Source organism: Pseudovirgaria hyperparasitica, assembly GCF_010093815.1.
Source record: "Pseudovirgaria hyperparasitica strain CBS 121739 unplaced genomic scaffold EJ05scaffold_10, whole genome shotgun sequence".
NCBI lineage: Eukaryota > Fungi > Ascomycota > Dothideomycetes > Acrospermales > Acrospermaceae > Pseudovirgaria > Pseudovirgaria hyperparasitica.
Genome location: NW_022985558.1, coordinates 160,512 through 184,638, shown reverse-complemented (window position 1 = coordinate 184,638; position 24,127 = coordinate 160,512). Strand labels below are relative to the sequence as shown.

The 24,127-nt window shown below is 49.6% G+C and overlaps 8 protein-coding genes across 8 annotated transcripts; 6 read left to right on the top strand and 2 right to left on the bottom strand.

The window, feature by feature from the left end:
• Positions 1-300: 300 nt before the first annotated feature.
• EJ05DRAFT_493399 (uncharacterized protein) lies at positions 301-1,281 on the top strand (the record flags this gene model as incomplete). The annotated part of the gene is made up of 3 exons (XM_033746112.1): positions 301-589; positions 647-781; positions 836-1,281. The coding sequence occupies 3 exons, from the start codon at positions 301-303 to the stop codon at positions 1,279-1,281; spliced, it is 870 nt and encodes a 289-aa protein (XP_033599292.1).
• A 501-nt stretch (positions 1,282-1,782) lies between these two features.
• Positions 1,783-4,952, top strand: EJ05DRAFT_501393 (Creatinase/aminopeptidase; the record flags this gene model as incomplete). Its single annotated transcript, XM_033747112.1, has 3 exons — positions 1,783-1,849; positions 1,906-3,094; positions 3,143-4,952. 3 exons carry the CDS (start codon positions 1,783-1,785, stop codon positions 4,950-4,952), a joined length of 3,066 nt encoding a protein of 1,021 aa, XP_033599291.1.
• An 809-nt stretch (positions 4,953-5,761) lies between these two features.
• Positions 5,762-8,224, top strand: EJ05DRAFT_477069 (uncharacterized protein). The gene has a single exon (XM_033744172.1). The coding sequence runs from the start codon at positions 5,946-5,948 to the stop codon at positions 7,929-7,931; it is 1,986 nt and encodes a 661-aa protein (XP_033599290.1). The 5' UTR covers positions 5,762-5,945; the 3' UTR covers positions 7,932-8,224.
• Positions 8,225-9,231: 1,007 nt separating this feature from the next.
• Positions 9,232-10,115, top strand: EJ05DRAFT_45240 (uncharacterized protein). The gene has a single exon (XM_033742412.1). It carries the CDS (start codon positions 9,328-9,330, stop codon positions 9,796-9,798), a length of 471 nt encoding a protein of 156 aa, XP_033599289.1. The 5' UTR covers positions 9,232-9,327; the 3' UTR covers positions 9,799-10,115.
• Positions 10,116-12,427: 2,312 nt separating this feature from the next.
• Positions 12,428-14,061, top strand: EJ05DRAFT_45198 (uncharacterized protein). The gene is made up of 5 exons (XM_033742405.1): positions 12,428-12,804; positions 12,862-12,885; positions 12,936-13,116; positions 13,169-13,393; positions 13,448-14,061. The coding sequence occupies exons 1-5, from the start codon at positions 12,501-12,503 to the stop codon at positions 13,980-13,982; spliced, it is 1,269 nt and encodes a 422-aa protein (XP_033599288.1). The 5' UTR covers positions 12,428-12,500; the 3' UTR covers positions 13,983-14,061.
• A 336-nt stretch (positions 14,062-14,397) lies between these two features.
• Positions 14,398-17,784, bottom strand: EJ05DRAFT_477066 (uncharacterized protein). The gene has a single exon (XM_033744171.1). It carries the CDS (start codon positions 17,481-17,483, stop codon positions 14,661-14,663), a length of 2,823 nt encoding a protein of 940 aa, XP_033599287.1. The 5' UTR covers positions 17,484-17,784; the 3' UTR covers positions 14,398-14,660.
• A 1,465-nt stretch (positions 17,785-19,249) lies between these two features.
• EJ05DRAFT_45142 (uncharacterized protein) lies at positions 19,250-20,453 on the bottom strand. The gene is made up of 2 exons (XM_033742389.1): positions 20,234-20,453; positions 19,250-19,953 (listed from the first exon to the last, which is right to left on the bottom strand). Exons 1-2 carry the CDS (start codon positions 20,317-20,319, stop codon positions 19,278-19,280), a joined length of 762 nt encoding a protein of 253 aa, XP_033599286.1. The 5' UTR covers positions 20,320-20,453; the 3' UTR covers positions 19,250-19,277.
• Positions 20,454-21,098: 645 nt separating this feature from the next.
• EJ05DRAFT_45160 (uncharacterized protein) lies at positions 21,099-23,318 on the top strand. Its single transcript, XM_033742392.1, has one exon. It carries the CDS (start codon positions 21,334-21,336, stop codon positions 23,212-23,214), a length of 1,881 nt encoding a protein of 626 aa, XP_033599285.1. The 5' UTR covers positions 21,099-21,333; the 3' UTR covers positions 23,215-23,318.
• Positions 23,319-24,127: the final 809 nt, after the last annotated feature.

Below are 24,127 nucleotides of genomic sequence, written 5' to 3'. Positions count from 1 at the left end.
GACACCTATCTTATAGTAATTACACAAGGAAATGATAGCATGATATCATCTTGAATGCTAGGCTAGGGCAGCTAGCCGACGGGCGAACGCGCTCGTCTGTCTCCCGACACGTCTTCCGCCTTACGGTCCGTCAATAGCCGACGGATATCTGCGACTTTACTTTCTTTCCTTCCTCTCCATATTATAAGCTCTCATAGAAAGCCGACATACTGTCTCTTGCCCACGATGTCATCTCGAGCTGAAGTAATGGCCGAATACGAAAAGAAATTGAAAGCTAGTTCCGATGCAGGAAACCAAGTCATGGCCGACGCTGAGAAATTTATCAAACGAAATCCTCATCCGGATTTCAAAGGAGTCGAGGCTTCGCGACCGAAATGGGACGAGTCCCTGGAGTGGAAATACACAAAGACTCGCGATCCCGACTGGAAGCTTGGTGGTGGGGCAAATGACGGAGGCCGATCCCTTGAGAAGAATCACATTGAGATCGATCCATACCAGGAGGGACGTCCTGCGACATTCAATTATAAACTTTTGATCAGTGCCATTGTACCCCGCCCAATCGGCTTCTTGAGCACTCGCTCGAAAGATGGTGTGTACTAGCATGCAACCGTTTCTTCATGTAATTGAAATTGATACTTGATGACAGGCGAGAGCATAAACCTGGCTCCATACTCATATTTTAACATGGTGAACCACGACCCTCCGATGTTCATAATAGGCGTTGCTGGCGGCATGGACAGAGCGAAGGATAGTCTAAAGAATGTTGTAGAGACGCAGGAAGGTATCGCTCACAAATTGAATAGTCCAAGTAACAAATGCTGACAATGCCTGACAGTGTGCATCAACATCATTTCAGAGCATTACGTCGAGGCTGCAAATGCATGCAGCGTCAACGCTCCATACGGAACATCGGAGTGGGCCTTGACAGGCCTTACCCCAGCACCATGTACCCATATCAAAGCCTCCCGAGTCAAAGAAGCCATCTTTTCCATTGAGGCCAAGCTTTACAAGACAGAAGAGTTTGAGAGTCGAGCCACACCGGGCAAGAAGACGGGCGTTCTCCTAATGCTAGAGGGTATAAAATTTTGGGCACGAGAGGATGCAATCAATGAAGATCGAAACCTCATGGATCCCAACGTCCTGCGTCCAATCTCTCGCCTGGGCGGCATCACATATGCTAGAACAGTGGAAGGTTTAGAGATACCGCGACCGGACTATGATGAGATGATGTCGATTGAGAATAGCAAGAGTTTTGCCAAGCCAAAAGCCGATGGCCAATAAGCTTGTATGCGTTATCAAATTGGCAGAAAGCATCTCTATGCCCGTTCTCTGTGATGTCTCCTTTTCATGGCCTACTACACACTCCGTCTTCTAGATCAAGGAAGCAAGGAGTAATGCGTCCTGGTGGTCATCGTCGTGCGATATTGGTGCTGTCCTGGCAAGTTTGTCGAAACCGTCTTCGCATCCTGGATGATGATAATGTTCCCTACATCTTTGATAACCCCGGGAACGTACATTGCTGCGATGATTCGATTGTACAATGGCCGCCGTAGCCATACCTGATATGGGGGCCTGGCTATTTAACAGAAGTGGGGGAGGCTAGGCTAGCTAGGCTGCCACGATCTTATCACCTGCGCCATCCATGGATCCATTCATAGCCCCACTGCTTACAGACGACACCAAACTTACTTTCATCTATCTCCTTCTGCTACAATACCACTTCGGTAACGTGCAGCACCCAGAGCTTTCATCACGGACTTCGGACGGTCCAAAACCAGCAGTATGGACCTCCGATTGCGGCTAGAGCATTGTCACGCACCAGAGTCTACGCCATTCAACAAGTATCCAGGTACGGAGAGCATTCCGCTGTCAAACAGGATGTCAAACTAACTTACAGCTCGCTAGCTAAACAGCATGCCCAGCGCGTTGCAGAGAAACTGGGAGTCGAAGAGGGGCTCATATATCTCCCGGGAACCCCTACCAGACTCCTCGAAGACTCTGACATGCCCATACCCTTCCACCAACGACGCTATTTCTACTACATCACTGGCGTGAACGAAATTGATTGCCACGTAACCTACGATATTGGTGCCGATATCTTGAACTTATATATCCCGAAACACGACCTTCATGACACAATATACAACGGGCCGGGACTGTCCATACCCAGCGCATATACTAAATATGATGTCGATGTTGTGGAATTGAATACTTGTGTCGCGGCGCATGTTGAGGCTTGGGCTAGAAGAAACGACGCACCAATATTCGTACTTCACCAGCAACAGCAGCCCGAAACTAAGCTTGATCAGACGAGGTTCAACACGGACTCTCTTCAGAATGCCATGAACCAAGCACGAGTGATCAAAGATCACCATGAAATCGAACTCATACGGAAGGCAAACGAGATCTCGGCAGAGGCGCACAGAAACGTGCTGCGCAAGATCAAAACGTTCACTACGGAATCAGAAGTAGCAGGTATATTTATGGATACGTGTATCTCGAACGGTGCGCCTAATCAAGCCTACGATATAATCGCTGCTGCGGGCGAGAATGCAAGCACACTTCATTATGCGAGGAACAATGACTCACTGGCAGATAAACAGCTCATGTGTCTGGACGCTGGGTGTGAGTACGATCTATACGCCAGCGACGTCACTCGTTCGTTCCCATTGTCAGGCTCGTGGACAAAGGAGGCGAAAGACATATACGAACTCGTACAAGCAATGCAGGATGCGTGTGTGCAAAGAATGGGTGCTGGTGTCAGATATATCGATCTGCATATACTCGCACACAAAGTCGCTATCCGCGGACTTCTTGATCTTGGCATCTTGCATAACGGGACCGTGGCAGAAATTTATGAGGCTGGGACGTCACTCGCATTCTATCCCCACGGGCTGGGACACCACATAGGACTAGACGTACACGATGTGCTATACAGGGACCTCTTGCGTCCCCTTAAAGCTGTTTCAGCAGAGTCTGGTACATCAAGATCTGTCTGGCAGGTTATGGATATCGAGTCGATGGTTGAAAACGCTGCTAGCCCGTACGGGACAACACTGGAGGAAAACATGGTGTTGACAGTCGAGCCTGGAATGTGAGTAGAGCGTCCGAATCTTGTCACCGTGATCTGATCGCCATGCAGCTACTTTAATCGTCTCGCTCTGGAGTCTGTATATTTGCCCTCTCCAGTCCACGCAAAATTCATTAACCCAGCTATACTTAAGCGCTATCTCCCAGTCGGTGGTGTGAGGATCGAGGATAATTATCTGATAACATCCAAAGGAAATGAGAATCTGACTACCGCTCCCAAGGGGAACGAAGCACTGCGTATCATAAACGGTGATGACACCGACTCTCACACGCCAGCACCGCTCTATTGCCCAATCCGAGGTCGACATGATATGCAAACCTATGTTGATACAACCGAAATTAGGCGGACTACTAAACGTCGTTTGGCCAGTCTGCAATATGCTGAGCAGCTCCGCAGAGTGAATGAACTGCATGCACAAAGTGTGCTTCAGGAGAGAGGACGAAACGAGACGATCGCACTTCCACCAAACGTTACGTCATCAACTGTGAGCTCAGCAAGGTCCCATCCAGAAGCATTAAACACTCGTTCTAGTAAGCACGCTGTAACAGGGATGACAACAGACACTTTGAAAAAGGATAATTTGCATTGGCTACTCGATGGGAACGAGACCGAGACTTTAGGAACTCGTTTTAGTGAGACGGCTGCAAAAAGGATGACAGCAGACACTCTCCACTGGCTACTTGATGGGAGTGAGACCGAGAGTATGCTGGCTGCTATAGAAGAGACAGAAACCAATCATCAAGAGTGCACAGGATCACCACAGGGTACAAGGGAGTCGTGGGAGATGTCAGAGACTTCAACACCGCTAATACTTGTCGATGAGACCTCGAGTCCTTCTTTGCAATCGCCTACATCTTCGCCCTGTCACAAGGGAGTGAGGGAATCTGAGTGGCATCATGGTGCAACACCGCTCGAAACCACTGGCGGACCAACCGTTCCACAGAAGGTGCCCGAAATTCCCGCTAAACCGATGCCCTACCGCAACAGCGTTGCCTCTTTGCGATCAGCTTATGTTGCTCCTGAGATGGAACAGTCTGATAGACGGCCATCGATAGATCTGATTCAACACAGTGTCAATTCGTCCGTGGTTCCAAATCGGTCAAATACCACTGGTTGCCTCCCTGACAGGCAAGTTTGCCATGCAGCCGATCCTCACCCATTTCAGGATTACAACACACGTCGCAAGAAAATGGTCGACGCTTCCCCCGTAAGACACATGGCTGCACATCGACAACGCCAGAGCTTTGGCCACAATACTGGGTACTCAGACATACCTCCGCAGCTTCCGAATATCCGCACAAAAGGCCCTTTGAGGAATCGCCAGTCTATGCCACTGCTCCCCTGTCCGGCTGAGACGTCTGAGCCCCAAAAGCCGCCTGGAAATCCATTCCATGCTCCAGTACCAGTGCAGTCGCAATTGCCTTGGAACACAAACCCGTTTCGAGACCCTAACATGTATTCTGCTATCACTCAATCGTCGGAGCTATATTCACCTCCAAGTTCATATAGAACCCGCATGCAGCTCAAAGGATATACACATCCAACACACCAGGACTCGCAGCGCCTACATGTTCTGGAGGAGTCTGAACAAAGCCAGTATCTCAAACCGTGGTGGCTAGTACAAGCAGAAGGTGAATTACGCCGGAAGCATCCCATGGCAGACTTCAGACTTCGGCTGTGTCCAGTCAGAGGTTGGCAGGTGACATGTTCGCAGTGCAGCTTGCAGAGTTCTATGCCCTCTGCGATCGCAGTCGGTCCTGGACTCACCCTAGATGAGTTTGAGCAGCACTTGTGGAGTATTGATCATGCTCCTAGTGGATACGTAAAATTGGAGCACTCTGGACCTACTCATATCTATTGACACTTGAGGCGCTGTTGACCATCTCACGAATGTAACGAAGTGCAAGCAAAGCAAGTCTATCTGTTAGAAACGTTACTGTACGGCGTCATGTGAAGGGTTCAGCTTGGTGTTCGGGTTTTCTTAGCGAAACGATTTCATGGTCTAAATTTATGTGATGTATCTTGACCCGCAACATCCGTCGGTCAGGCTCGATGATATAATTTTCATGTTTGAAACCGTGGATTGATAATAGTGATGCTAGGTCGCGTAATGAAGCACTGTCTGGTTAGAGGCATGGCATTGTCTGGGATGTCTGCTACTACTTATGCAGATGCGCTCGTTCTGGCAAACTAAATGAACTATTTGCTTTGCACTGACTTGACATTGCTGATAGTGAGCTGTTTCATTGGAGATATACTGCGTCTTATGCTCAACTCAACAATACATCTAATTAAGATCTAATTATGGACCTCAGGTCATGACTTGCTTCTTTTCTAAGATCCTTATCGCCCAGGTCGGCTTTACTTTTGTACGCCTCTCTAGCCCACATCGGGAGTGCGACAACGACTAGCGCTAATTCACAATTCAATGAATGTCACGGCTGTGGCCTACATGCACTGACGACGACTAGACACAACGAGACAATGCTTGCTTCGATATTAGAATGCCTTGAATGAGAATGTAAAGGCAGAAGACTGATTATGAATAGCGATTATATGGTCACGAACGATGGATTGGCATTTCAATGGCTACGTTGGATGTGGTGTTGGGATAACGGTTATGTTGCTGTGGTAACATCTAAACATCAACCTTGACACAACCAACTTTCACTTTAGCTCTTGAATCTCTTCCGTGAGCGCCCCACTAAATTACTCTGGAGCCAAAGTCTACTGCAACAGTATTCGATGACCATAGCGTCCCACACACATTTACCATCATCAGCTTGACCTAGGACTCTGGAAGTCTTCGGGCGCCTTCGGAGGTGACATCCGCGCAAGTGCAACGCGGCTACCGATGGCTTCCATTCGTACAGACTCGGTCTCACCATTCTCGATCTACGAAGAGCACAATAGATTCGACCAAGCAGCCGGCACCGGCATGAGCGTGAATGATTCTACGGTGCCAAACTATGACTGCGACGTACCACTTGCTAGCATTGAGAATGACGCGCCCCTCTCTCATGTTGGTCACACGTCAAAGGACAAGAAGAAAAAGAGATTGTCAAATGCCACAGTATCCTCAGTATCGTCTTTTCCTTCCGAAATTACCTCAGAAGAACTGGATCAGGATCTACATGCGACCTTGAAGCAATACACACCGATGCGGTCGCGGCCTGCGTTCAGGAACACCTCGTCTGTCAAAGCAATGCAAATGTCAAGCCCTCTCCCTAGCTTACCTTCCTCTCCGCCTCATATGCAGCAACCCCATCACCTAGCGACTCCGATCAGGCGCTCGGAAACCCCACGGTCTCAAAGATCTCAGTCGATACGATCAGACAGACAACTTGAGCGGAGATACGAGAGCGCGCACCAGACCCCGGTCTACGAGACACCGAAACGCGATTATCCTCTAGTCCTCCTTCATGTTACGCTGCTACCTCCCTCTTTGCCATACTCTGCCCATATCCTCGAGTCGGTGTTGCCGGGTTGGCTGTTAGAGAACTTCAGGCTGTTGGAGAATAGATTGGAAGATTCGACCCTGATGGGTAGAGGGCTGTTGATCCCGCATCCCAGACACGAATATGAACTTCTAGAAGAGAGGCTACTGGAGAGTCTCGACTTAGCCCCTCCACGGCTGCTCAAGAGTGGACACTTTAATCGCCATCGAAGTAGTAGCTGTGCGTCATCTATCAGCTATGATCCATTTGAAGATGACGATGATGGTTGTGCAACGGCGAGAGGGAGCAATTCCGGGTCTGACATGGAGGAAGATCTAGATGATGATGTATGTCCGGATTGCTCGCAGCCAATGGGCTCGCCGAGCAAGGGAGCAGGAATTGGGAAGCGGAGGTGGGATGTTAGAATCTATGCAGCAAATGGACTGATGCGTTCGGGCGCGTGGAGTGCCGCTTGGATGGAGATGGAAAGAGTCGACGTTGAAGTGTTACCCTGGATACCCGAAGACCTGAAGAAAAAGCTGGAGCGGGAGATGAAAAGTGAAGAGAACAGGAGAGGTTTGCAGAAAGAGATCGGTACTAGCATCAGGCACGGGATTCCTACACCACCGGCCTCAGAGGGAGCGCATTCACGACAGCAATCAGATGTTGCGATGGACGCAAGTCAAATATTACGAGAGCCACAAGTTCCATCCTCTGCACCAAAGACTGTTTCTTTCGATACGGACAGGCCTGCACTTCCCAGGAAGTGTAGCAACAAGGAGGTACCTCTGGCTGCTGCACTCCTCAACTACTTCTACCTTCTGGCACAAGATACTCGGAACCTTATGGTCATTGGACTTAGCCTAGTCGTCCTGTTCCTCTGCATCAGGCCCTCTCCAGCCCCAGTCTTCGATCGTGGACTCCCCAGTATGAGGCATTTCACGTCTAGCATTGAAAATGCTATACCTGTCACAGAAACGGTGATCGCTCTGGAGACTGTGACTGCCACCGAGACGGTTAGCCAGACAGTGGTCCAGACTCTGTTCACCGCCAAAGAAGTTCCTCCCCTTGCTACAGGTATCTCTGACGCTGTTATCGAGAAAGTTGTTTCCACCGTTACAGACACTGCAGTCTCCACTTTTAGAGAAGCTCTTCCCGCCGCTACAGATGTTTTAGAAATTCCCGTTCGCCGTAACATTTCCTTAGAAACTCCCGTTCGCCGTAACATTTCCGTGGAACCTCTTGACTCTCGCATGGGTAACACCAAGTCATCGCCGTCTTTCGAGACTGAGAAGTCTGAAGAAGGCGCCGCCACCAGTATTCATATGAATCAATTCTGTAAAGCCGACCAGGGACCTGTCCGCCACATCAATAATTTAAAACTGGGCCGCTGTGACGCTTGAGCCCACGAATCGATGAACCCGAGATTGCGTTCCCTGGTAGAGGACTCTCGTCCCGGAAGCACTTTCTCGATGCGATAGGACGTGGATATCTTGACGAATTGACGAATATGAATGATGGATGCTAGTTAACGGCAGTGATGTCTTGCATTTAGATAGCATGATGGCCACTTTTGTAATGACGACCGACCATGGTCGTAGGCATTGAGCGAAGCCAGCAGAGCAACGCACGAATGGGATGAGCGTTTCATAGCATAGTATGGCATGATACTTAAAGAAGAATTCTTTTTTGTGGCATCAATGTTTGAGACTACTGTAAGATTTGTTGAATGCATAATGACGATTGTCCTCGTGCCGCGCCTTCCGGTACATGGAAGAAGTGTTGACGGGACGGGAGGCATGTGCACATGAATGTGCCTGAGGCAACAGGACCACCAAGTTCTTCTCCACATTCGGCTGTCGATCCCGTCTCCATTATACACTTTCGGGGTTTTGTCTTACTTCATCTCCTCGTTTGTGCATACGGCTGTATATGCACGATGTGCCAAGGTCCTCTCTGTCTGGATAAGATTTAGTCTGGCGTTGTATGTGTGTGTGGGTGTGTGGAGCGCAGGCAGAGGATGTGAGGGAGGGAGGTAGGAGTCTATGCTTGCGTGCGTCGTGCGATAATAGAATGATTCTAGTGTCGAATCGAAATGTATGGGTAATTAATTGTGATTGGACGTTGCGATAAAAAGGGACTGCAGGTATACGAGCATACTCGGGAAGCCTACGCAGTGATAGGTTCTTGGCCGTGTCTCCATGACGGGTATTGGACTTCGTCTACTTCACCCTTCAGCCTTGCTAGATCTAGCCTGGCCTGTGTGCGGCTGGGCATCAGGTTCGGTGATAAGGTATGCCAGCAGTAAATAGCCTTTAAGTAGAGGGCAAGAGGCTTTTGATTTTTCCCTTGAGATCGATCGGGCACATACTCATGGATTTGAAAGAGCAAGACCATCTTTTCAACAGGCTGGGTCGGTAGTCACCGTCAAATCAGGAGGGATATGCGTACGTGATGGTAACGTGCGGCTTTTTCCATCTATCTGGCTGTCTGCTCTCTTCACTTGCTTGCTTGTGACGAGCCCCTATCAGCAGCTCCTATGCGTTCTCTCGTCAGGATGCGGCATGCATGCCTGATGGCTCGTTCCGGATGCACACTCCACTCTACAGCTTGTGATCGGACTCTGGGTTTTTCTAGATCACACCTGATTTCGGGACCTCGAGCTTCACTACAGGCAAAGTCATAGATGTGGTGAGCTATCAATCTAACGTTACGACGTGAAATGATGCTCGAGTCTAATAACACCTGCAGTGCTTCAGTCGTCGCAGCCAGGCTCTTTTTGCGTTCATATCGTAGCAGATGTTCGCCATGCGTGTTACGACCTCGATGCGGGTATCGCCTATCACATTCCTCACCTATCGTGCTGTCTTCATCCAGACTGGCCCTATGCTCTACGATATCCCACACCTGGTGCGTGACTTTTCTATCAAAAGACTGCAATCCATGCTCGTCATGATATTCATAGTCATGACCATGGTATCTTTGCTAGCCTGTCCGAGATTTGGGAGTTCGATGACTGGGTGTAGTGGGGTTGTAAGGTTGTTCATCAGGACTGAAAAGGGGGATCGTTTCATCATACATGATGGATCGAGTATCAACAGGGCAGATGAATTCGTCGTGACGTGGCCCAAAAGCACTGGTTGGTGTTTGTGGTCATATGTGCACTGCAGGCAGAAAACTAGCAATGTGTTCAGCGGAGCCAGTTCTTCCTCAGGAACGCTGTCCGTGGAGCTTTTCTTTCTACTGCTCCATGTCCACGACGTCTCTTAGCCACAACTTCGAGTGTAACACGATGGACATCACATGGGCAGTACACTTTAAACAGCGGGTCGTTGCCAATACCGGTGCTCGACATCACGGGCTACTACCTCCCATCAGACGGTCCCTTCTCCAACTTTGATGCAGAAACTCCGGGAGCCCAAGAGGATATTTTGCGAGCCAAATGGAATACATCGATTTCCGTGTACGACTACAGGTACATCGGGGAGAATGGTTCCTGCGAGACATCTGAGGATTATCGACTTCTGCTGTATGTTTCTGCGCTAAGACTGACTCTTCGCATTGAAATCTCAGTGGGGCTTCTGCTCAAGCTCATGCTGATAATCCTCATTATTTGGTCTGTTGGCATGTTCCTAATGTGGTCGCATTGTTATTTGGCCATGAAGATACAACAATGTAAGGAGATCGCAGGAGAGAACAAGGCTATATGAGAGCTCGCGAGCGGCTCTAGAATACCAGGGATCATGGATTCAGAACTAGAGTCCAGCACACGCTCCCGCATTGAGACAAATCTCGGGGCAGGCCTATTTCGTACGAGACTGTTTTGCTACCGGAACTCAAACTAGGCGACCTTGATGCTGGGTGGGGCTTTCTACCCTGCATCTTTGCAGTTGGCACCCTCATTATGCATTTTTTTTTCCAACTTCTACACCTTTCTCTTGGCCTGTCTACGTCGCTTAGGGTTTCGTTCTTGGGTCCTACATTGTTGGATCGACGAACAGAAGTAGGGACCTCACCTATTTGGGTCGTTCGTCGTGCTGGTCATAGTCTACATAGTAATCATTGCAAGAGCTTCTGTGGTGCGGCGTGTCTGGAGATTATTTTGGTTTACTAGCGGTCCCGCAAACGGTGACTGGTTGAACGAACGCTCGGAGATTTTCGAGTATTATTAGTGCCGCAGTAACATTCAAAGACATAGCTCCATTACGTGCTCTGCGAGGTGACGTCTTTAGTACTGACAAGGCACTTGACTACATTCAGAGGTCCAGGCATCCCAGGAAGCCAACCTAGACTCGCCATGGGGCCCCATGGTACGATAGTCCGATCCATAATCATTTCGCAGTCACCTCCGAGTAGCGCGGTGTCTAGTCTGACTAGATCGAGAGTCGGAACATGCCTACCCTTGATGAAATTGTTCGGGAGGCCAGGGACAACAAAAGCCATCAGCCGTATGCGAACCATCATGTGCGGGCTCAGGGCATCAACACAAGATCTTTGCAGTTCTGTTGGTGGCTTCCTCAGCCCAAAATCCATGTTCGTATCCTGCTACAGGGTAGACAAAGTATATGAGGCCTTGAAATCAAGAGCACTGTCCTGATCGCCACATGAATGTCCGTGCAATCGAGATAAGTGCCGCGACTGGAAGGATCTGGGGCATCTTCTGCGTTAGGAAGCAGATTAGGAAGCAGATTAGGAAGCACCGGTAATAGCTTAGCGGCCTGTAAGATTCGTCAAAGAGAAGTCAAAATCTGTAACAGCCCAGCCCTATCCCGTAGTGAAAAACCCTTATGCTGTTTCGCCCACGGTAGCTGCATTGCGCTCTCGGTAGTGCTTAGCCTCAGACTATAATAGGCTTCAGCCACGGCGCTGGCTGGAATTTGAAAGGTCTGAATGGTGCCCGAGGGCTTTCGTCTTCAATTAAATGGATTAGTGGCCGGGGGCCCGGGACAATTCCATTTACATCGTCGTTTCTTCGGCCGATGCCGCCACGAGCAACATCTATAAGCAATTTCGTACTGCGATACTCGAAACTGACTTTGGCAATCAGAAGGTCTGCGTTGTCTTCTGGGCACATGGATACCGTAAAGCATACTACAGAAAGGGCCGATTGAGGCACCTGCGGCGACAGCCAACGTTCAAAAGGTGTGGATGTCGATGAAATGCTCGACTCGCGGAGTAAGAGAAGCGAGCGGCAGGAGCTCGTATGATTGGTCCGTCGGCTGCGGGTCATGGATTTAAAGTTTGCATCCAAGATCTAGATCAGAACCCGCCACATCCACTCTCAACACAACACTGGGGGAACAGACCACAGTATGGAACAGACTCTAGGAAAATACGAGGTACCCTAATTGCTAGGCAAGCGCAGCCATACAGCCATCCCATGCTGTAAGAATGTAGAGACCTCAACAGCTACATTGGTAGGGACTACGGGGAGATACCTCATACTTCATAGTGAGTGTGACTGGAACCTCGGCTTCCCTGCCAGTATCGTTTTGTTTGTACACAGCGGTTCACACTCGGTACTATCTCCTTGTTGGACTTCTCTACAAACGGTACGTACTCCAGGACCAGAATCATGGCTGGCACTCAGCGCTGAAACCTTGCTTCTGGACATCTGCAATGTCTGCCCGAATTTGCAACTTAGACTTTCGCCCCGGGACGGCCATGGCTCTGGCGAGGGACAGGTACCCGAATCTTCCGCTATGCGACGCTCATGCTCTTCCCGCGTCTCGAGCTTTGGGTTCGCGCTTGGGTAGGCCACCACAGCTTAATTGTCCATGTCAGCAACTGTGTTTATGGTTGTGGCTTGCACAAGTCTGTAACCGTTTTGCGCTTAGTTCACACCTCTGGAGAGGGCAGGATATATATCCCTAGCACTACTATCATGTACCTCCACTGTCGAGAGCACGATATCCATCTGACATTCATTTGATTCTCACCCAGCGTTTTGTCTTTGTTTGCATCGGCCCTCCATGGTTCAATCAGCGGGTATCAAGGAGTTCAAGGAGGACCCTACTTTCACAACATGGGGACCTTTTATCTCGCCAGAATACGTCCTTGAGCCCATCACTCTATCCGATGTCATCATCGCGACTGTTGTGTTCGCATTGACGATCTTGAACGTCGGTATAGCAATCTACATAGGCATCGCACAGTCAAAGAGTGCACGGCGGCCGTTGAGAAGTGTATACATATGGCTCATCTGGCTGGAGTTACTGGTTTCTTTTCTCATGGCCTCGGAATGCTACATGCATCTTCTGAAGATCATCAGACCTAGTATGTCCAATCACGATACACTCTCAAAACATCGAGCAGACCACTAATGTTTATCAGGTTTTGCATTCTACTTCACTATCCGTAAGTCATGCCGGACTATGAGTGAAAAGCCTCATATTGATCATGAACAGTCTTCTGGTGGTGTATCCAAGTACAATTGCTGCTCCAGATTATCATCAATCGTATCCGGGTCATTACACCCAATCGCAAAAAGTCCCTATGGATCCTGGTCACCACTGCCGTCGTCGTTACCCTTGTCAATATCAGTGTCTTCAACATCTGGATCCCCGCTCGGCTGCAGACAAGCTCACGGTAAGCATGATCCGATGGAATGGTCGATCATCGCTTAATCTCGACGTTCTAGGTACATCCACATCAACGAGATTTGGGACCGAATCGAGAAAGGCATATACCTTGCCATCGATGCTTCTCTCAACTGGTACTTCATTCGCGCTGTGAAGAAGAGTCTTGTCGACAATGGTCTCCAGAAGTACCACAAGCTGCTCAGATTCAATCAACGTATCATTATCATCTCCCTGCTCATGGATGTTATGATCATCGCAGCCATGAGCATACCCAACAGTTTCGTGTATGTACTCCTCTTCCGTTCACGACTCGTCTCCCTCTGACTCTCTGCCACCAGTTACATCCAGTTCCACCCTCTCGCCTACCTCGTCAAACTCAACATCGAGATGACCATGGCCGACCTCATCAAACGCATCGCCATCTCCAGCGACGCCAAGGGCCGCTTCTCCCACGCGCAAGAGTTCGCCGCCGCCGGCACAACAAGCTCCTCCCGCGATGGTCGCCACCGCTCAAGCTTCCGCGGCACCGAGCTTGACGACATGGGCAAGGGCGATGCAATGTGGACCTGGAAGGAGAACAGGCTGTCGAGCGACTCGTTTGTGCCCGTGGGCACTCAGATGAAAAAGACGACGGAGATAACAATTGTCAGTGAGCCGCGCGTCAACTTTGGCGAGAACGACGAGGAGCGGCCTACGCATGCGCGACCGAACGGCGTCTTCAACATGCACCGCCCTATCGGCATCAGGACGACGGATCGGAGCCCGGCTGAGACGCTCTCGCGGCAGGACAGCGTCGGCAGTGATCGTCATGTCCGAGTGCCGGGCCGCAACAGGAGCGATAGTCGGAGTGATGAGATCAAGCTTGTGGACTAGAAATCTTTATATTAGACTTGGGAACATGTAACCATGTGGGAATGGCGCAATGTGGGAATGCAGTAATGAGCGTTCATGATTCAGGATAACTTATATCAATCAATATATGAAAATACTTTCCTCATGTCAGCCACTCATTTCAACTGTGCCTCTTCGAGTCATCGCTGTCTTGCCACTCTTGATTTCAACAGTGATCGTTCCATCTTTGCCTCTCTAGGCCTGCCCGATTCACTGTAATGGATCAATACCTCTGTGCTCCTAATAACGTGTCCATATAAGCAAAGATCTCTCCAGCAAGCTGAGAAGAAACCTAGACATCCCCGAGAGTTTGCTCTGGCCAACACCATCTTTCTGGATCTTCCCTATCACACTCTACACACCGCAACCACCGATGAGAAAATTACACGACACATGGCTTATGAATACGCTATAAAAGAATCTATTACTATCTCTTACCTTCAACCGTATGGAGTCTAGAATATTATGCGAATTTGTCTATTCAGTAGAGAGTTGGTCAGTATTATTGGCCTCAAAAACCGTGTTATACACCAAAAGTAGTGAATCGTCTACGTCGTTCTAGGAGGAATGCGAAATCGAATGGAACAACCTCCACGTTTATCGTATGAGACTGAGCATGCGTATCCAACAGGCGACAGAATATCCAATATACAAGTCCATTCAATCATTGCTCTTTCCAACCCCCAGCCCAATACCATGCTTCCTCCTTGCCTGCGTCACTCTATCCAAACACTTCCCGACAGCCTCCAAGTCGCCCAAAAGCGTGACATGTCCACGCTCGCTACTCACGACACCACCACTAACGACCTTGTACCCATCCGGTATCTGCGCCGCGCGTGCCAGCACAACTCCGTCCCCACTCGCAAACGCCAACTCATCATACGCATCTGCTCTGCGTATCCCGTCCCGCCCAGTGACCTTCGCACCATACACCGTCGGTGTAGATTTGCCGTAGATGGTGGCAATGGGTGGGTAAGCATTTGCAGCAGCATGAGCAGGCTGATGCTCGAGTTCGAGCTTGAATCGTTTGGTATCCGCGAGAGTGCGCTCGAGATATGCGATTGCTTTGGCGTATGGAATGGTGCAGGCTGTGCTCCCGCTACCAGAGCTCTGACGCATATGCTGGTTGTGTGCGGTCACAGGAGGAGAAGCCGAGGTGGGTGGGGGAGAGCCTTTACCGCCCATCTGAGGCTCGAAATTGTTTGCTCCGCCTGACTTGACTTGAGCTTCGGCGGTATGTATGGCAGACATGAGGTGTTCTTTTGTTTCGGCGGGCGGGCCATCAGAGCATGATTTTGGCATTGAGTTCTTGCGAGGATTCAAGGGGTTCGGAAGATCATTGAGCATCGATGCCATGGAGGAGATCATGCCAGAGATGGTATTCTGCGGAGCTGCATTGAGGGCAGGAAGCGGTGGTGCAATGCATGGAGAAAAGCGGTAGTCGATCCAATTCTTGACGTCAAAAAAGTCGACTGTGTAGCGCTCTTTTGTCTGCTTATCGATGAAGCATTCGCCATCGAGAGGAAGTAGGGCAAAACTCGTACGAATGCTGAAGTTGACTTGCGCTGTGAGTACACGTGAACTAAAGAGAACGTCGTCACCGTTACGAAAAGGGCCAAGGATGTTGACACATCGCGTAGGCACACCTGCGTATACAACTCCAGCGAAGAGCTCAGGACGCCTATTCACGGCATGCCGAGTTATGAGACCTCCTAGACTATGTGCGATAACAGTGGCGCCACGCTCCGAGGATGGTACGTCAGGTTGATTACATGGTAAAGACTCGAGAAATTCTATGAGTTTGCGACTAAGGATGTGAGGACTAAGCCGCCAGTCGTAGCCGTAGTCATGGACACGTAATCGACCACTCTTCGCATTCTCCGAATGTCGTAATCGTTTGAAGAGTCGTCGAGAGATGTCTACAGGCCCTATATTTTTGAGCATCCCGCTTGGTATTATTCGCTTTTCCATCGTCTCCTCATCTTCTGGTTCAAGACCCACCTCCAAGTCGACCTTTCGTATGTTGAGGCCTACTTTTATAGGGACCCATAGTTGGCGATTGGGAGGTTCAGCAGAACGTAGGATAGAGCCCCTATAGCCCCCCATGATAACGACATCTCCGTTGAGCCTCTCCAGAGCCCGCGTAAAGTGTGGATGAGTAGCAGAAAAAGCGGGGTCCATACCAGATGAGCTTGGTGTATTTGAAGATGCATTCAAAGAACCTCGCTTATATGAGGGGCGAGGACTTCGACTACCAGCACTCCCAAATGAACCATCCGGACTATTCGATTCCAAAAACCTATTATTCCTCTTCTCGCCAAAGAGATTCGAAACTGAATCACTAAAGTCAAAATTGGTGAAAGTCGTTCTTGTCGGTATGCTGGGCAATTTGAAGTTGGCGTCCTGCAAGCTGTCTTTAATAGCCTTGAATCGACTATTCACTTGATCGGAAACATTGTCAAATCGCCCATCGTCGCCCAGAGACGAGGCGGTCGAAAGAGTTCGGCGCATGAGCAACGAATCATGGGAGGCTGATTTCCGAAGTTGACTCGGAAGTGTTTTCAGGGGTGGTCGATGGATTGGCCGCTGAGGCTGTTCGAAGTTGGCCCGTTGCAAAGCTGCATAATCGGAAGCTGCGACTTGATCTAGAGACTGCATCGCAGATGGTCCGGTAATAGTGCTACCACTTTGCAAAGGGGATATCTGGGAGTCATGTCGAATCTTGGACCCTGATGCGCCGTCATTTTGAGGGAGATTGTGTGCACCTGATTTGGTGCGTGTGGGATATGCCGGTCTCGCTCTAGTATATTCATTCACCTCAATCGGTTTGTCATTGCTGGAGAAATTGGGGAGGCTAAATTGCAGCATAGCAGGTCCTTTGGGCATAGAAGGAAGGCTTCCGATGAACTTTCTGATCGCTTCGGCAGTCATGCCGCTACTGGAGTGTGCTCTTCGTCGGCCACCAGCAAAACTATCTCGCAATGTATTCCGTGTAGCCTCCAGTCGGGTAAACTTGCGAGGTTGCGCCCGCCACGGTGAAGGCATGGGTGGATAATTAGGGGACTCTTCTTCTTTGACGGGATATGAATGGTTCACAGCGTTGTCGATAGGTTGTTCAAAGTAGCTCGAAGGCTCCTCGGTACTTTCCACCTTCTCAGGGCTGGGTTCCTGCGAGTCATGGCCAGTGTTTACCAGGGCGCTGTCAAACAATGCTCCTCCATCGAGATCGTCCATAGCAGCAGCCTTCTCAGCAGCAGGCGTCTTTGGGGAGGTGAGGCGTGTTTGCTCTTGGCCGATACTGACGCCAATCGCATTCTCTGCATCCTCTCTAGTATACTTGGATACATCTTCATGCTCATCCTCTTCCGAAGGCGTTCCCGACTCAGATGCCACGATAGAGCCATAATGTATATCAGCTAGGGCGTTTGGTCGATTCGAGCGCGGGTTTGGAGGCGGGTTCGGCCGGGCCTCTACCACAGCCATTATTTCTCAGTGAAGAGAACTCAGGTCTTGGTTCCAGGTGTCAGAAGTAGTTTCTAGGAACTAGGGAGGATACAATGCTGACAGGCGCGATCTCTATAAGATGCATACAAGCCGGGTAGAAGCGGAAGGAAGAGTGAAGACAGACATGAGCGAAGACAAGGGGTAGGATGAAGACAAGGACATAAGGACGCCAACAAAGTCATTCGCTGTCAATCAGGACGATGGTGAGGGTCTGAAGGAGAAGATCGCGTCCACATCATAATAGCCTTGCCTATGTACAGGACAGGCACTGTGGATCGGTGATGCATTATAGGCAAGTAAGCAGACCCGTAGGTAAAACTGTAGGTACCATGCATGGCGTCACACTGTTTCCAGGCAACAAGGCAGCCAGGTAAGGCGCTCCTTCATTGGTGCATCGCCCTCCGCCCCCAGCGCACGATCGGCTTTGGAGGTCAGCCCTAACATCAATATGTTCCGTCGGGCATCATACTATTATGTACAGTCTTTGAATATCATACCCTTGCTAAATATGTAAATGACAATACTGCGTTCTCTTCATGAACCATATATCTTCAGAGACATCGTATTCTTCCATGCTGTGTGCATGAGAGCGAACGTCAACTTACGCCCTGAGAGAAGCCATCTGTGCCACACACTAAGCCCTCTATATACGCCAGATACCATCATCATCCGATCCAACGATGGGACTGTTGGGACGGAACGACGTTTAGTACTTGTGTAGCGTAAGCATCTGTCAGTATCAAGACATGGATATGAAAATTGTGGCGTGTATGGCTCGCAGAGTGCACCATACACGGACTGGACGGAGTTCACTTGTTCGGACTATCAATAAATACACCAGAATGCTGGCTGGTGATAAGTTCTTTGCTCATCGCTTGTTGTTCATGCACATCGATCTGGACTCCTTTGGCGACCCGAGGATGTGCTGTTAAGACCTCCAGATCTAATGCTGAGAAGAAGAATAACACGAATACTGCGACCAACACAACGCACGTTTTGAAGCCTAGAGTGTTTGCGACATAAACGACTGGGCTACGCTAAAAGATATACATTGCGTCTCAGTATAAAGAGCCAATTGCTCAGTCCGTCATAGGCACAACTGATATAAGACCTAGTCATACGTTTTGTATATCTCGGTATTTGGAATCGTACATCTCCACATATGCAGGAGCCGGGCTCGCGTAGATGTTGATGGCGCAATGTTTGCGGCGTGGGCAAGTGTTTCGCGTCATGGATATATATACGTTCCATACTATCATAATGTTCATGCTGTGCTACCAGTCTTCTCCACGCACCGCCTTGCTTATCCTGCCTCGTACCCGAAGTCACACAGCCGTGCTATTTTCGTTAATCGCTTCTGCCTTCCAAACCTTGTTTGTCTTGTAAACGTTTTGTAGGATTTTCTTGATTGAATCCTCATCACTCGACCGAGAGATTGGAATTTGTCGCGAGCTAGAAGATCTGCAGTGCCCTACCATACGACAGTCAAATCCACGGACTATGTGTCTGCAAAAAGATGAACTGTTGTCGCTTTCATGGTAAATGTCTAGTTACGCATGCTTTACGCTTGCCTGATGGAACGCCCGAATGGACAGACACTAGCAAACGGCGCGAGTATAGAGCGTATAGTGCCTGTAGTCGTCTGGGATATAGTAGGCGTTCGTTGTGTCTGTTTTGGAGCCTGCAATGCTGCCAACTTGAACTTGATCTTCGATGACTGACGGATCTATAAATGTCATATCATCCTGGTCAGTTCTTGAAACGATTCCTGTATCAGTAGCCACCGCGGCCTCGGCCTCTAGCTCGACCATAGCCACCACCCCCATATCCTCCACGATACTCTCGGTCGTTTTCGTAGCGGCCATTGCCACGCCTACCTCCCCCACCATAGCCTGCTGGGGCAGGGGGTGGTATGTCTCCTCGCCTCCATTCACCGGAGGGCAAGCCGTCGGGATCTCTTGGCCGGAAGTCTCGACCCCTCCCGAATCCGTTCTCTCGCGGAGGTGGTCTCCCGCCTCGTCCGCCATATCCCATACCTCCATAACCAGGTGCTTGTGGTGGAGGCGGTCCGGCGACGTCACCATTCGCTAATGGTGGAAATATTGCGCAACATACATAGTCCCCTATAACAAAACGTGCATCTTGTAGCGTTTTCTCGGCATCACCTCCGAGGTCGCCCATCGGAGCATTTTTTGCTTGCGGGTCGGGCTCAGCATTGACAACTATGCTGCCAAGATCTTTGCTCATGTATCTAGGTGGTCCCGAGGTGTTCTTGGTATCAGGAAATACTAGGCGAAAGGCGAGACGTGTACCGATCGCCGGTGAAGGCAAGACATTCGGCAAGGCAGATACGAGGAGATGCGACAGCTCTTTGAGAGTACAGTTTGGCCACGTGTAGATCTGTAAATGCTGGTTTATCGGATGTGATTGGGGGGAGAATTCATCGTTCCTGTACATGTAAAGTCAGCAGAGTATCTCTGGCCGTGCCTGTTCTGTATGAGGCTGAGGCGTGGCGATCTGTGCGTAACGATGCTTGCTCGATGGAGATGGGGACGACGCTTGTGAGGACGATTGTACCAAGTAAGTGCATCAAGCCCTGCGCTTTCAATAGTCAAGGCGAGCTTCAACTTGTTTCGAGAGCTTGGTGGTCACAAGGTACGACTAGTCTGAGCGCCCGTTGGCAGATTTGGAGGAATCGACTACGCTACAACGACGGATATCATGCTTACCGGTGAAAAGCGCCTGTACGATAAAACAGTTTCAGCAGAAAGGGCGTGGTAGTCTGGCGGTCTACTTTCGAAGGAGGTGCGGCCATAGCAGCTCCGGTAATGTACAGTGAGTTAGCGGAAGGTAATTGTGTAGGTGTCTTCAGGTTCTGTTGTATATTGCGCGTAGTGATTATCCTGGAGGCTGCGAGCTGACTGCAATTTGGGGCGTTTGTGTGCGGGACACACCTGGATGCAACAGGTTTGAGTTGATGTCAACGATCTTTGATGGAATGGATGCATTGACGTGAGTTAAGCTATTATCCACTCTGGGTTGAGCGCAGTTTTGTCTAGCGCGCCAAGGCGTTGGAAGTCTGTATGAGACCTCATCCTGAGACAAACGACGTGATTATTCTATCATCGCTCACAGGCTTCGAAGAACATTTTCGTCCTAATTTCCAGCTCGACGGAGCTGTCATATGTATATTTATACGTTACCAGATCAACACGAAAAGTCTTATGTTGTTTTGCTCGCTCCAGCGTGATGGTCATTCGACAAACACTTGGCTAACCATGCTGGCTACTCGTATTGTTGCGGCGTCACGAGCATTACGAGGAATACGGATAGATTTCCAAGATAAGACACGAGCGTAAACATTTTTGGTCTCTTCTGCCCTCCCTAGATGAAGAGCCTGAGCGAAGACGCGACCCTGACTGATTAAGGTTCTCAGGCCTGACTGCATACTTCATGCTATGACGAGGCGAGTCCTTTTTTGACAATTACCTCGATAGGCCCTGGGGCTGAAACCTCAAAACCATCAAATGCAATCATGCATTCAACTGGGCTGTGATCTCGTTGTTAGCCAATCGCAAAGATTCGCATCCTAGGCGACTTGCCGAAGATCCTTCTAAGCTTCGCGATCGACTTATATTTGAGTTTGTTGACCTGTCTCTATAGACGCATAATGGTACTTTCACTTGACTTACGGCCGCGTTTTTCCCCTTTTGAGTGGGCTTTTATATCTCCTTATGTGGACCGCCAATAGTTCCCTTAATCATCTGCCGTCCCAGTATCCCATCCCTATGCTCGCACCGAAGACTTCATTTTTTCCTGAACTGATGCGATGACGCGCCAAATTTGGGATCCCTACCAGACTCTCAACCTCAACTCTCACCAAGATGGCGAAGGCGTCCTTTGCTGTGTCGGGCGCTCAGTCTCGCGCTGGAATGCTCGATGCCAGTACAAGATACCCGACTCGGATCTTGTACAGATCCGCATCATGATCAATAACATGATGGCATTCTCCCCATGCGACTCCGCCATAGCCCTATCAAAACTAGCCAAACTATGCCTTTGTCCATCTGTTCATTCAAATCAGAAGGTCGAGGTCGTCGCCAAGTGGAAACGCAAAGTATACGAAGAGGCTCGCAATTACGAAGATAGCCAAAGACTGCGCACTGAGAATCTCCGGCTGATCGGGAAGCTCGCTGCTGAGCGACATGAAAAGAGTCGCTTGCAAGAAATCGTCTACTCCTCGAGCGAGCCTGTGCATCTTGCGCTCTCGGACAGCTCCGAAAGCACTGTATCCGAGATTCATGAAATAGACCGTCACATGTTCTTCCGCCTCTCCACTCCGCCAGGAAGACTTGGACACGAGCAAGGATTGCAGCAAGCAGAAGTAGACAACGAAAACCTCAAAACGCGTATCAATCAACTCGAAATTGCCTACGCTGAGCGTGCACGTGATGCAGAGGAGCTGCGAACATTCCTAGAATACCAAAAAGCTGAGTTCAATGCCGAACTTGCACAAGAACGCGAATCTGCCCGAGAGTATCAACAAGTCCTACAACAAGGGCGGGCCGCTGTCGAGGATCTTCAAACCAGCCAAGACCATCTGATCGAAGCACTACAGGCCGACATTGCAGACAAGTCGGTGGTCTTGAAGAAATACGAGAGTGAGATGACGGAGAAAGCCGCGAAGAATCTTACGCTGGTCAACAAGATCGATCGTCTTACAGCACAGCTCGACAGTGAAAGCAGAAACACTAAACAGCTAAGAGAGGATCTGGAAAAAGTAGGTAATAGTGAATACAGCCTTGTGGCTCGGATCAGTGCGCTCGAAGCAAGGCTAGCGACTGAACTTCGTAAATCAGAACAGCTTCGTCAAAGCTTAGTAACGGCACACGATGCGGAGAATGAAGCCGTTCGTCAGCGTGAACACTACCATGCCCAATCTCTGGCATACGAAGCATCCACGAATCGCCTAAAGAAGCAGATAGAAGCCGAGTTACAAAGACGAAGAGAACTGATATCAGAAATAGAAACGCTACGTAGTCTCGCCCAGGACAACATACTTGGTGGCAGCACTCGGGCTCGTGCTCGTCCCCGTGACGAACGCTTTTCGGCTGCATACACCGAAGACGACAACATATCATTAGGCAGACGTGACAGTGTGAACTCTGATGCCATCGAAGATCTTCCCCAACCACTGCAGTTTCAAAAGCTCTCACTAGGGACGGCTATTGGGACTGATTTCCGCACCGAAACGATGCTCCTCGAGGAGATTATATCACTTCGACAACAACTCATGAACGAGCGCGATATCACTTACAAGCTCCGCGAAGAATGGGATCCGATAGTTGCACGCCATGAGTCCGATATGGCAGGCCTGAAGGCAAAGCTCGTTACTCAGGAGACCATCAATACAAAGCTAGAAGGGATTCTTACTATGAACGATGAAAGAGGCAAAGAAAGAGAGAGAAAGCTAAGGGTTCAACTTGAAAGCCTACAGATCTCGTTGCTGCAAACCCAAGTCGAGTTATCAAACTCGAGCGCTCGAAATAAATTCTTTGCTTCGAATCAGCAGAGGCATCTAGAGCAGATCATAGACCTTGAAGCACAGCTTGCGACCAAGCCTGCAGCAGTTTTTGGTGCAAAAATTGGAGATTTTGGGCGACGCATATTTGGCTCTTTGCGCAGCACTTGGAGTAATATGATCGGATGAACGTGTTTTAGCGAAGGATGGCCATTGTCTGTTCACTGCGTTGGACCATTGCCAGGAGCTAATTTGAGGATTTTAGCGTTTTCATTTTGTTGTGGATCAGATACCCCTACGTACTTCACTTAACATATTCGAGTGTACATTGTGTTCGTCTTCAGGACTTCTGTTCATTGGCTGTAGCGTTCCACACACATCCTTTATAAGTTTTCTATTCACCGAAGAATGCAAGCCCCAGTGGGAGAATAGTCTAGTTGGTTAATGACCTGACCTACCACTGAAGAAAAGCACCAGATGAAGGAGCTAAGTATCTGCAGGGGCGCAGAGGCGCATGATCTCCGGTTCGATTCCGGGCATGAGCTTTTGTTTTGAATTTTGAGCGCCCATTTTTCGGTTTGATTTCGGCTTGGGTTCATTGCTCTTTCGTCGTTGTTCTTGCTGCTGCCGCTCTCATTGACTGATTGCCCTGTCCTACCTGACGTCCAGCTCGATCGCTCCCAGATATGAGCGTCTCGTCCATGCTGATAAACTCGACTTTTCTCAACGGCAATCACGCCCGGCATAATGCCTCTCTACTTGTCTCCTCGTTCATACCGGCCGCTCAATACATACTTCTCTCGCGTTCCAGCGTACAGACAGGATCTCTCGTAGCGGTGATGATTGCCATAACTCCCAAGCGGTGGACACGATTAGGAGAGGCCCGAAAATTGCATTGTTCATCGATGGCGTGAGACAAAAGACGACAGAATATGAGAGGCATGATCATTGGTAGATAAGAGACAGGAAGATCTCCACCAGGCAGGTATTGGATGAGTCTCGACGCGAGATCAAGACTGTTCATGCTCATTGGATCGTGATACGATTTTGATGGCCAGATGAACACAGGCGAGTCTCATCCAATTTGCACAAGAAATTGTGA